The sequence below is a fragment of the Talpa occidentalis genome, unplaced genomic scaffold (assembly GCF_014898055.3).
Source record: "Talpa occidentalis isolate TD23 unplaced genomic scaffold, MPIMG_talOcc4v2.1 talOcc4.11, whole genome shotgun sequence".
NCBI lineage: Eukaryota > Metazoa > Chordata > Mammalia > Eulipotyphla > Talpidae > Talpa > Talpa occidentalis.
The window spans coordinates 52,773,437-52,787,400 of NW_023601104.1; the positions used below are offsets into that span (position 1 = coordinate 52,773,437).

Consider the following 13,964-nt stretch of genomic DNA (forward strand, 5'->3'; position numbering starts at 1 on the left):
AGTATAATTTATGTTTAAGATTATATCTCACTCCCTGATTACTATAGTGCCCTGTAAACTCAAAAGAGTTACTTAGTGTTCTTTTGTCACTAACTTAGTACCAATGAATAATGTAGAAATTGAGAGTAAAGCCTATTAAACTCTATTACTAATACTTTTAACACATAAAAGAAAGATGTGTGTGATTTAATTTCAAGCCTTCCATGGTACTTGAAAGCATTAACTGTGAAGTGAATGGATATTAAAAATGAACATTACATTTACATTTGGCATATAAAAATCAGAAATCAGAAAGAAATGAAACCTAGTCAGAAATGGTGATCTTTGTGCATCCATAATACCCTGTCTATAAGTACAAAATTTGTGTACATATTATTTGGATACACACAGTTTTTGAAAGACATGAAAATATAAGCCTGCTCCATTCTTTTACACCTGTGGCATAGGTTTTTATAACATTTTCCCTTTCATATGTTGTGATGGCAATTCTAATTAAATAATTATGTTCTGTAACCGGCATGTGTCATAAACTTTTCAGAGAAATCTTACCTTTCATGGTTATGTCACTTAACTAAATTTGGTATTTGAGAAAGATGGATTTCCCTTACTTATTTCCCTTACTTATGTAAAACATACATAACTACATGAAATGTCTAAGTCTAGTAACATACAATTTTAAACTGCCAGAAAGAAGAAATGACTACCAATCCATTTAATAATATCACAATTAAGAATAAATTTCAAACTTTAATTTGCTCTATCTTAATTAATTCCCCACAGGGGAAAAAAAAATATTTAAAAAGACAATAATGTGGGCCTCCCTGGTGGTGCAAGGGGTTAAGCACAGCACTATGAAGCAATCCTCAGCCTCTAGCACAAGTTAGATCCCCGACCAGGGAGCAACCCACATGGTGCTGCAGACCTCTCCTGCCTTGCTTGCTGCTCCCTTTAGCAGTGTATTTCAGTCAGTCTGCCTGTTCTGTTCCTCATTCTGTCTCTGGTGAATCCTCTCACCTATCTCTGGCCTCTATCCCAGTTCTTGTATGCATAAATAAATAAGTCATTTAAAAAAAAGACAATAATATTTTAGAAAAAGATGACTGATCACTTAATTTGTAACAAGACACTAAAAATAGTGAAACTGGTATTTTCAAGAGAACAGTGATATAAAACTAATAAGCAGTCCATTTCATTCTAAAGAAATAAAATTTTCCTACATGTGCTTTCAGATGTAACTTAAGCAAATGTTCACAAGGATTGTGCCAGAAACTGAGGGGCAGGGATAAAATACAAAAGTGAGAATAAGGAAAATAAAAAGAACTTTTGCACTAATCTGCATCTTTTTTAAAAATACCACTAACAGGGCCTCCCCAGTGGCGCAGCGGTTGAGCGCTGGGTTGCGAAGCTGTCTGCAGCCTCTGCAGCGCCGGTTCGATCCCCGGCCACTGGCGAGGGTCCCACATGGCGCACAGACCTCTCCTGCCACCCGCTGCTCCCCTCAGCAGTGTATTTCGTCAGTCTGCCTGTTCTGCTCCCTACTCTGGCTCTGGTGAATTCCTCACCCTCCTGCACTTCTGACTGTACCCAGTGCTTGTATAGATAGATAGATAGATAGATAGATAGATAGATAGATAGATAGATAGATAGATAGATAGATAGATAGATAGATAGATAGATAGATAGATAAGTCTTTAAAAAAAATACCACTAACATACTTTGTTTCAATTCTTAGAAATCAAAAGAGTTTTGAATGGAATAATTGAAATAGTTGATCTTGTTATCGATTTTTTTTTCCTATAGTCTATCATGTACCTGTTTATTTTATGCTGATGCTTTTCCCAGAGAAAATACATAAGTAACCCACATCCATGGAAACTTTATTCCTTGGTCTCCTTCATTTTTTCTCCTCATCAGTTATGAAGTGAAAAAAAGAAGAGCTGAAGATACTGGTTTTCAGAATCAGTAAGTCATTATCACATTACCTAAATTTCAATCCAATCCATTATTTTAGAATTGAAAACAGAATGAAATTAATCCTTATTCTGTGGGGGGGGTGTATAAAATATATTTTCATAAACAGATAAATTATATACTTTTAATTTTGAAAAGCCTATTCTGCTACTTACCAAATGTACAGTGATGAACAAAATACCTGCCTTCATGGAAAATAATTGCACATTGTCCCTGTCCTCATGGAGACTCATGGGCTTCTTACTGGTACTAGGCTTTCTTGGGAATTTTCACATGATTTAAATATCTTCTAATAGATAAAAAAAAGAACCCAACGAAATTGTCACTTGATCTTAATTCATCCTATTATCTCAATCACTTTGTGATTCTAAGTTAGGGGCTTAAGCAAAATAACTCCATTATCTCCTGTAAGCACTTTCCTAATAGTATCATCCACTGCACTGTGCTGCCATAGACTAATTGGAATCCAGCAGGACTATCTAGACATCTCATTTACTAACAAAGTCTTAATAAAGCCCTGGATAAAATTACAATGTAATTATTATTTCAAAATCCAAAACTTGACAAAGTTATTTTAGAGATACTTAAAGAGGAGATTAAGTTTCTACATCTTCTCCATGTTCTAATTTTTAAATGAAGAGAAAGAAAAGTAAAGAATGCAAAGCTTTACATGTTTGGATGTTATATATCTATATTCTCAGTCATCTAAATAATGCTAATAATGTTGCAATCAATTGGTGAGCATAATTTTTCATGGTAACATTGATGATAACAAATGTTATTCTATATTTAAAATATATGTAGTATTTTCAGTACCTTATCTACAGAGAAAGATTTAAGTGTCAACTAAGGAATGTCCTATATCTATTCTAAGAATAGATATGAACTTTTTTCTATGTTCCGTTTGATCTCAAGAATAAATCCAGGTTTGTTTGTTTTTTTTTTTTTTTTAAAGATTTATTTATTTATTTATACAAGCAGTGGGTACAGTCAGAAGTGCGGGAGGGTGAGAGAATTCACCAGAGCCAAAGCGGAGAACAGAACAGGCAGAGTGACAAAGTACACTGCTGAGGGGAGCAGCGGGCGGCAGGAGAGGTCTGTGCGCCATGTGGAACCCTCGCCAGGCTGTTGGGAATCGAACCGGCGCTGCCGAGGCTGCGGGCAGCTTCACAACCCAGCGCTCAACCGCTGAGCCACCGTGGAGGCCCTAAATCCAGGTTTATTGCTTAATTTTTTAATGAATTATATAATTTTGCTAAGGTGCTAAATTAATCTAGCCTTATTTTTTCTTTTATTCTGGCAAGCCAAAATATCTTTTTAGACAGCAAAGTAGTTTTGGGAAAAGTATTTAATTATATTTGATTAACTTGAAAGTTATGGTAGAAATCAACAATCTAGTAAAATGGTTAGTAATGATGCATAAAAAATAAGTTTCTATTTCTTCAATGACAACATTATTATAAAAAATACTTACGGCAAGTTAGAGTTAACAGTAGGAAATTATAATTGGAAGTGAGAGAAGTTTTATGTAAATTTCTGCTCAACATTGGCTTTGATTTTTGTTTTTATTGTTCCCCAAATTCCTTGATTACTATCTGGATTCAATTTTAATAAATATCATTACCATTATCACTATTTTAAGCATAGGTCTTTGATCCACTTTCACACTTATGCCCCATGGACAGACAGACCCAAATAACACAAATGTTACTGGGACCCATTTTATATGTGGTATAGGGAAGACGTGGCCCCAAATCATTTCAAGAATCATAATTTTGGGGCCTCCCCTGGTGGCACAGTGGTTGAGCTCTGGGCTGCAAAGCTGCCCGCAACCTCTGCAGTGCCGGTTCAATCCCCGCAAGGGTCCCACATGGTGCGCTGACCTCTCCTGCTGCGCCCGCTGCTCCCCTCATCAGTGTACTTCAGTCCTTCTGCCTGTTCTGCTCCCTGCTCTGGCTCTGGTGAATTCTCTCACCCTCCCATGCTTCTGACTGTGCCCAGCGCTTGCATAAATAAATAAATAAATCTTTTTTAAAAAAATCATAATTTTGTAATCTTTATTTCCTGAATATCATCTTGTGTTTGGGATGGTGGAGTTTTAAAAACTGTGTGCACTTAATTTATAGTATTATTTGGAAATTACTATTTTTCAATCAAAAGCTAGAGCTGAGAACATAATATTTTTACAGAAAGTAAGGGGTTTTGGGCCCTCCTGGTGGCGCAAGGGGTTGAGCACCGCCCTATGAAACAATCCGCAGCCTCTGCAGCATGAGTTTCATTCCCAGCCGGCCAGGGAGTGACCCACATGGTGCAGCAGACCTCTCCTGACTTACCCACTGCTCCCCTCAGCAGTGTACTTTGGTCAATGTGGCTGTTCTACTTCCCACTCTGTCTCTGGTGAATCCTCCCCCCACATCTCTGACCTGTACCTCAGCTCTTGTATGCATAAATAAATCAATCTTAAAAAAAAAAAAAAAGAAAGAAAGTAGGGTTTTTTTTTTACTATTTAAACAAAACCCAGGCATATACTGTGCTCCAACCTACATAGGCTGTATATTTACCAACATTTCAGTACTGAAGGATATTGTCAAATCTCATGACAGTCATAAAATAGAGTGGTGTTGATCTAGAGTCCCTATCTTCTACTAACAATAATATTTTTGTGATGTCCTCTTCAAAATATTTTATATGAGTCTGTATAGTACATAATTGTCCTCTATCCACTTTTTCCCTCAGAAATTGACCTTGGACAATTATTTTGACTTTATACATTCTTGCTGTACTAATTTTTCCACATTGAAATCTTAATTTAACTATTGTTAAATTAATATTATAAAACCTAATTCTAGATAAAGTATGCCTAAATCAACCACAGGCTATTAGCACTGAGCTTGCTGATGATAATACAAAAATATCTTAAGCTTCAAATTTTATGTAAACAAGGTGTAAGTCCCTATCTATTTAATAGTGAAACTGTTCAATTTTAAAATGTTGATTTTTTTTCAGTAAGGCAAAAATACATAATACCATCCTAGCATTCTGAAATTTATTATTTAATTTTGATAAATAATCATCGGTGGACTTTTCAATTTAATATTTCAGTGAGTACATGCTGAATATTAAAAAAGACTAACCATTAAAATTAAATTTAAAAATAAAAGATGCATACTATGAACCATACTAGGGATGATATCAACTTCAGGAGCAATGGTGTACAAACACCATATTTGCCAAGTATCATCACTGTCTAGAAAATTCTTTTTCCATGCCAAGGATATCAGATTAGATCTGTAAAAGTCCAAATTAAGCCCATTAGATACTCTAATTGAAATAGTTAAGAGTGCTTTTGGATGGCATCCCACAGCCAGTTCAGTTACCTTAGTTGCAACTTATCTAATCATTCCCTCTCTACCCACTCAGAACATGGTATGCTTTGGCAGCCAAGCTGATCCTAGTTACATATTAGGCCTTCTGGATCTAGCTGCATTTCAGGAAATAGCCTCTATAATTGGTAGGTAAGCAAGAAGAGCTCTACTATATCTTGATTTTAGCAGTCTTTTTTTTTTTTTAAGATTTATTTATTTATTTATACAAGCACTGGGTACAGTCAGAAGCGCGGGAGGGTGAGAGAATTCACCAGAGCCAGAGCGGGGAGCAGAGCAGGCAGAAGGACCAAAGTACACTGCTGAGGGGAGCAGCGGGTGGCAGGAGAGGTCTGCGCACCATGTGGGACCCTCCTCTGGTGGCCGGGGAGCAGCTGGGGATCCAACCAGCGCTGTAGAGGCTGCGGGCAGCTTCCCCAGCGCTCAACCGCTGCGCTACCGGGGAGGCCCCTTAGCATTCATTTTTGACAAAGTATCTCAAAAGATCTTGTGGACAAGATTGAAAAATGTTTGCACAATTCAGAGAATTCACAACTAATTGAATAGGGATACATATTATGACCTATCTAGGAGTTTTTCTCAGTACTTTACCTTTGGTTCTTTTCTGCTCATCATTTTTTAATGCTTAAGTTAAAAACATGAAAGGTACGCTTATAAGCATAAGAAGAAGTGATGTATAAACTCAGGATGCCAAAAGTTACTAATTGCTGGGAAGATGACCTAAATTTACCAAGACAAAATTTGTCATGGGTAGAGGTAATATTTCACATTTAAGATCAATACTGTGGAATAAAAAATGGCCACAGCTTTCTTGTTCCTGCTCCTGTCAAAAGGTGGAATCCATTTCTCTACACTTTCAGTCTATGCTGACCTCTAAGTCCTTTGACCAATAAGTTAAGGGATATGATAGGCAACTTTTAAGGTCATGTTGATTCCTATATTGATAACCTGTGCTCACCCTGTTAAATAAGAATGGACCACGTACAGAATCCAAGTGGGAAATTAGCACCAACTGTCAGGCTTATGAATACCCAGCCCCAACTAATGAGCTTTATGAGAGATTCCAGGCAATGCAAGCAGAACTGCCCAGCTGCACAAATTCTGGTTGGCATGATTAAATTAATTAACTGCAGTTAGTCACTAAGTTTTGGTTGGTTTATTATGCAGCTGATATAGACATAGTAATTTTGAATATGTTCAAATATAGATATTGATATAGATATGTCTATATCAATAACTGATATAGACATAGTAATTGTATATGCCCAACATAGGGGAGACTTGGCTTGTCTTATCTCTCCTATTAGTGGGTAGATCATTTGCCCCAAAGCTCAGGGTATTCAATAGTAAAACATGGCAGCATTAAAACAGAAGTCCAGATCAAAGGATTTATCAGTCCCACTTATTTTTATGATTGCAATGATCATATAATGATTATTATGTCAGACTCAACCTTTTTAAAAACTCTAGATATGATAGAGAACATACAAAAAAGAACAAGTAATGATGGGGGGCAGTCTATTAACTGCCCCAAAGCTGTTTGAAGACTGTTAGCCTAGAAAAAATAAAATAATAAAGATATGACCGCTCTCTTAACTTTTTGACCTAATATAGGAAAACAAGTAGATAATGATTTAAAAGGTAGGCCAAAGCAGATGAGTGGAAGATCCAGGGAGGCAGATTTCCTATTAAAATAAATGATTTTGACCATGTTATTATCAATTCTCCATTCTAGACACTCTACCAATTTCTGTGGCTCCTTTCTTCACCATGACTTTTCAACCCATTCTCTCCTCTGCTTCTACCATCATCTTTTCACTCACAAGCTTTCTTTATTCTGTTTCAAATGTAATCTTCTTTTTCCTTGTCAATTTTATTCTTTCCTCATATATTCTTTTATTTTTTACATGTGCTTTTGTGAGCATATGTGCATGTGTTCATATTTATATGGCTGTGTCTTTCTACTTTCATAAATATGTTTGACTATGTAGATTTTTTAGGATCTATAAGTATCTTAGTTTGTATCTTTCATTTACATAATTTTGCCTAAACTAAGCAAGAACTTTTTATTTTGTTAAGCATCCTATGCTTTCAGTAGAGAATTTTGTTTTCCGCTTCATAAAAAATTGAATCCAGCAGGCATGAGTTCTGTCAGTTTCTTTCCTATACACCTACAGAATTATCCAAAGCTGTATTCTTCCCACCTTTTTCTCCTTAGTCTCCAAGAAAAAAATTGCTCAGTCATATTTTCAATGATAATACTTTAGTTCATGCTTATGACTCCATCTGCTGAAACTCTACTTTAGAAAAGTATTCTCTTTCTCCTTAATGTTCTGTGGTTTTATTTTCCATAGTCTATAAACAAATTCACACTGTCACCCATTTCTTTAAAACTTGCTCAGCCTTACATTTCCCCTATAACTCTAATCCTCTCTACTTTCTAATCGAGTTCTTATAAAATACCCTATACTTAGCCTTCACTTTTTCGCATTCCATTCAGGCTTCATCCCACTTCTATCATGCCATTGAAACTAAACTGAAAAAGGCTTTTATTTCCTTTTTTTCAATTGGATACTTTTCACTTTGATCTTATTTGAGTACTTAACCCTCTGGTCACTCTCTTCTTGAAATTCTTGCCTCTGGATTCTGTGACAGCACCTATTCTTAGTCCATCTTTAACTTCTCTATTTTCTCACATTCTTTGGCCAATTTCATTACCTGAATATTTGTTTTCACTTGGACGCTATCCCTTTCCCGCCTCTCTTCTTTTTCATGTCTCTCACTAAACATTTCTATTGCATCCCAGAGCCTCCCAGCCTCATTTCCTGCCATCTTCCACCTTGTACTTCATAATCCCGAGAAGTCATGCTACTGATAGGAGTTGACACACTTCTTGATTGTCCTGTCCCTGTGCCTTCACACATGTTATTTTCTCCATTTGGAAATAACATCTTCCACTCTGTGAATCCTGGCTCTTCTCCATCCCTATCCTTGTTGAAATGGTTGTTTCCTTTTTATCTTCATAATACTTTAGTCAGGCATCATGAGGAATCCTGTACAGACTGTTTCTCTCCTTTCCTATCCAAACTACATTCTGATTAACCTGCATTTATTCTTTTATCATAACATTTTACCAGTAATTTATTGGAGCTACCCATGTAAAGATTTGCTTTCTTACTTTACTTATGAGCAGGGATCATGTCCTATTCTTTGAATATCAATGTCTAGAATAATACCTGGTATATAGAATTACTGCACAAATGCTTACTGTCAGCTAAAATCAATATAATAAACCTAGTATTGTCTTTTTAACACAAATTCAATATAATAAATCTAGAATTGTCTTGTCAAAAAATAAAAATTCTTCTTGTCTCCTGTTGGTGGACTTAACAAGAACAACATCTTTTATTTATACTCACAACAAAAGAGCATCTTTTTTGGTGGCTTTTTCTTTCTCCTACGATGGAAGAATGTGAAACATCTCTGCTGAATTCCCTTGGTTTTTCCCTTGAAAAAAATTTTAAAGCGAAGTATATTTGATGGGGCAACCTCACAGCCTGAATAGTAGGATGATGATTTTTCTGGAGAGAATTTGTTGAGCCGATGAGAATTATAGTCTCATGTCGACAAATATAAAAATTAATTCCAAAAATAAAATCTATAGTGATACTATTCAGTTGATGATGAGGAATTTGTTCTGTGTTCACTCCTTTCTATCACTTTGCAAAAAAAAAAAAAATTATCTAGTCATTAGGCATAATTCAAACCCACAAAAAAAATTTTAAAAACCACCAAAATTAGCCTTAAAGTTGCAATACTTTTGGAATCAGTGTAAGACATTGGAAAGATCTGGGACATATGAATTAGACCTGGTGTTGCATCCTAGCCCTGAAAGTTATGAGCAGTATCAAATTGATCAAATTACCCCCTATATGCTTTGCTTTTGTCATCTGATGATAACACCTGCTTCATGGAGTTATAATGAAAATTAAATATATGCATAAATTACTTCTAAGTTCCTAGTGCACAGTTAGTGTTCATTAAGTATTACTTGCCTGTCAAAATACATCACAATATTCATTAAAAATGAAAAATGGAAATAAACCAATTGGGAAAATTTGTAAATAACTTACGGTTCATCCACTTGGTAGTAAACCATGTATTCCATTTTATTACATACATATTATATAGCTACATAGAAAATATAAAAATAATGTTAACTGGAAAAAAGAATTTCCATCTAAAATATAAGTGTTTTTTCAAGTTTATATAAACATAATATATAATAACTTGTAACTATCATTTCCTACGTTTGCGCAGTATCTTCAGTTTACTTTCTTAAATATGTTACTGAAATGGCAGATGAAACACACCAGAAATAGTTTCCCAGTTTAACTGGAGTAAAAACTTGAGAAAATTTAATGATCCAATTAAGACAAATAGTCCATTAATCTATCATTTGAAATATGTAACTCTCTAGTAACACAAAGCCTAGTGGAGACTGAACTGAGAACAAAGAAACCAGGCCCAGATTTGTCATTCTTTTACCTCAAAACCTTACATAAGGGTTTATTTGTCCGCTTCAGTTTATTCATATTTAAAATGGAGAAATCCTAATCCAATCTCTAGCCCTTTCCTAGTTCATGAAGCCCTTGGGAAGTTATTGTTGGGCAATATGTAAAGCAGTTGGAGCCTATTTTAGTGAGCTACATAATTTTTTAAAGGATATTGTTTATTTGGACAGTAAGGAATAGCCTCCAGGCAAATCCTGCAAGGTGCTTCAACAGACATACACAGCTACCTTCCTGTTGGCACAGTCTGGGTTTGGCAGGTGTATTCCATTCCTTACAGGAAGGAATAGGTGCTTCATTGTGTTTCAGAAGTCAGTAAGCTTTTACAAAACTAAGTAATTGACATTTTTCTCATTTCTGAGATCAAATTTTCATAAATCATTCAACTTGGATAAACTGAGAATGTGGTTGATCTAGTAATTGTTGAAATATAGAAGAGACATTGCAAAACATGATATTTAAGTATTTCCTCCTAACCTCTTACCTTAGCAAGATATGAGTGCTAAATAGAAGGCTGTCTTAATGTCTAGAATGGAAACAAAAGTACGATGAGGAGAAATCAAAAGAAAGCACAGCACAGATTCATCTCTGTAATTTCAGATTTCATTGATTCTGAACTTGTAGTGATAATTAATAAGTGGAGTAGAGCTTACTTTTATAAGATAGTTTTTTAATGATATGGTGTAGGAGGATGTATTTAACAAGCTTGCAGATAATATTTTCTGACTTTCACAATATGTACATTGAAATGTTATTGGTTTATTAATATTTTTTCTGGGAGTCATTTGTTAGCAGTTAACTTTCTTTCATATTTTAAAAATACATTTAAAATTTTGTACTGATCTTTGTCTTCCCCTTCTTCCAGTGTTCAAGTTGGTGAAACTTTGCCTTAAAATATTCCTGTAATCCTATGAATCATAAATTCAGAGTGAATAGAGAATGTTCGTTTTTTTTATTTTTTTATTTTTTACATCATTGTTCATCTTTAAACAATATTTGCTTCCCCTCACCCCCTCAGGTGTAGTCCCCATAGAGTTTCCTTCCCCAATGCACCCATGAACCATCACCTCAGTCCCCTGTTAGAGAGTGCTAGTTTTTATCACTGGGAAAAGTCCAACTACGACAGATTAATCTATGTATGAATATAGTGAATTTTCCTGTGACTCTTCTAGTTCAGGTATTTGTACAAGTGTAAAACTGTTTTGGTGGATGTACTACACTTAACCTATAATTTATGTTTGAGAAATTTGTAGGAGTAAACTGAGGCAAGATTTGCCTTTTTACTCACAGCTCATTACTACAGTTCTCAAAGCAAAGATATCTGATGCACTGAGTTATTTTGTTTCATATCACTTTTTAACAGAGCTCTTGATACATGCAGAATCTTGCTATAAACTTGAGCTGGTTTTTAGTTTGGTGTGCAATGAATAAGTCCATCTAACCAGTGTATGGCACTCAGAATACCCTCATTCGTGCGGTGTCTACCTCTGAGCTGTGTTTATTTTCAAAGGCCCCTCATGCATGGATCCATATAAATGAGGCAAGCTACAGCAGATGAGGCTGTGTTGCTCACCAGTACTGAAGGAGGGAAGATTGTGTATATGAAAACTGCTGGGCATGATTTTCACTTTTAAGGAAGATTTCTGTAACATCAAGCAAGATTTTTGGTTGAGGTTTAATGGTTTTAGTAAAGAAAATAAAAAGAAAAAACAATCAGTGGTCTGATTCTATCACATTTTGTCAAACAAATTTCTCACTGATCCATGTGAATATGTCTCCCTCCCAGAGAGGAGGCTAAGAACACTGCAGAATGGACTTCTGAACTTTTGACTCTGTTTTCAGTGTGCTTGGTGAGTTTTTAATCAACCAAAAGATCAGTTCTGTGACTAAAAGCATAGTCATTCCTAGCCTATTTGTACTACTCAGAAATAGAAACATGGTTTTTAATGTACAGAAAGTCTGCTGTTATTTGTACACATTTAAATTATTTTCGTGCCTCCGAAACATGAAGTTTTTCCTATCTCACCACTTATTTCCAGGCTTTATTCTCATGGTGTGACGATATAAAAAAAAGAAAGAAATTTAATGACTAAGAATTGTACAATATACCAATGTGTCACTTATTTAGCAAAGTAACAGGTGTAAGATTGCTCCTATTTCTGTATTGAAATATGTATTTCTTAGGTGAAAATCAGTTTGAAACCAGTCTAGATTTAATATGCCATCCTGACATTGCATAGTAACTGATTCATTGATAACCTTAATGCAAGTAGGTAAATGAGTATCTTATATTTTCATGCAGCACCTAATGCTGACATAATCTGAATATCTGGGATAAAGTTTGTGTTGTTGCTTTTTTTAACCTCAAATCCTTGGCACTCTGCACCCGTGCACTTGCTTACAGTAATGCTTTGTTTAACCTGACTACCAGGACTGTTTGGTCACATGCAAATACTGTCCTTTTTCAGCCTAAACATTCTGACAGTAATTACACTTTTTATATTCTCTCCTTCCCTGCCCCCAACTCAGGCTGGAAAGGCTGGTGGACGTCCTGAGGAAGAAGGTTGGAACAGGGACCATGAGGACAGTGATCTGACTGAAAAACGACAGTCTGGGGAAGCGATCACATCTGGTGACCAGGCTGCTTCATTCAACACTGTGTAAACACTAAAGCCTTAACTTAGCAAACAGTTGTTAGAAGTGGGACACTCCAACCACATTCCAAGCTGAGATAAAATCAAATCACAAATGTTTAACCACTTTGCTGCTGACTTGAGTTACTTATCCACATGTATTAGACATAGACTTTTTACCAGTTGGGTAGCTCTAAAGTTGTAACTAATTTGGTAACTATTTTATATCTCAATGTATGTAATATAAATCTTTTTACTAATAGACTGTTTTAGATATAGTAAAATTGATTAGGATCATATCTTCACATATGGCCCTTTCTGAATAAAAAATGCAGCAAAGTAAATATTGTCTAAGCCTTAATCCACTGTGTTAGGTCAAAATTTCGGATACATGCATTTTTCCATATAGAGTTTATTTCTTAACTGTGATGAGAGAGGCTCAGACTTAACAATATGTAGTTTTCCTTCAATGCATGTGTGTAACCTTTGTTATTATTAAAGTATATGAGGTGTCGATGCCAGGAATTAAATATAATTTGCTTTAATGAGAGTTTGGTACATTGTACTAATCATGACATGATTTTTGTTTCATTGCAAATAATACAGACTCTTCAATAAAAAGTAGATATTGTGTACTTATGTGTACTTATTAATTCATGTTGTCAGTATTTTTTTTATGTTGGATCTGAATAATTATCTAAACTTTAAGTTGTAGAAATTGCTAGTTAGCATGTGCCAGCATGTCTGAATCCTAAAAGAGAAGATTCGGTCATCAAACAAGCTAAGTATTCTTTTTTATTATCTTTATTTATATTGCCCTTTCAATTTTTGTCGTGGGGAATCTAATATATAATATAAAATAAAATGATAGTGTAAAAATATAAAGACTTAGAAAAAGTAAATGCAATGTATGCAATTTAACACACCAATTTATTTGGTGTTTCTTTTATGTAAGAGATAACTTAGAATAGTTAGAGCATAGCAGTCACTAATATGAAATTATGAATAAAACTAACATTTATTAGCTATAGGAAAACATCTTTATTTTTTTAAATTGAATAGATGAGAGACCAGTAGAAAATGCTATTCTTGGAACAGGACAAATAGACATGGAGAGACTGAGTGAAAAGTTTGTAAGTGAGTGAAAATTTTTCAAAGTCTATCATTTTTCTAATTCACCTTTAAAACTAAGCTCCATTACCTGCCATTGCCTACTTTCAGGACAAGTATAGATAATTGATCATGCTTTCTTTCCCTACACTACTGGAAATCATTCATTTGAAGTTTTTCATTCCACAAGAAAGTGTGAGGTGCTTCTCATAGGTGACAAAAATCATGTTAACAATGTCTATTTCTGCCTTATTACATCCAATAAATTAACTGGCAGTTGGAATGATCACATTGAG

General features: G+C 34.9%; 1 protein-coding gene across 8 annotated transcripts in view; it reads left to right on the forward strand.

Moving 5' to 3' along the window:
• The window catches only part of MIPOL1 (mirror-image polydactyly 1), a 285,448-nt gene extending 272,245 nt beyond the window's left edge, over positions 1-13,203 (forward strand). For all 8 annotated transcript variants that reach the window (XM_054689935.1, XM_054689928.1, XM_054689917.1 and 5 more), the window contains one exon: positions 12,455-13,203. In XM_054689935.1, the coding sequence (XP_054545910.1) occupies positions 12,455-12,521 (67 nt within the window). In that variant the 3' untranslated portion in view covers positions 12,522-13,203. The remainder of the gene's footprint in view (positions 1-12,454) is intronic.
• The last annotated feature ends 761 nt before the right edge of the window (positions 13,204-13,964 follow it).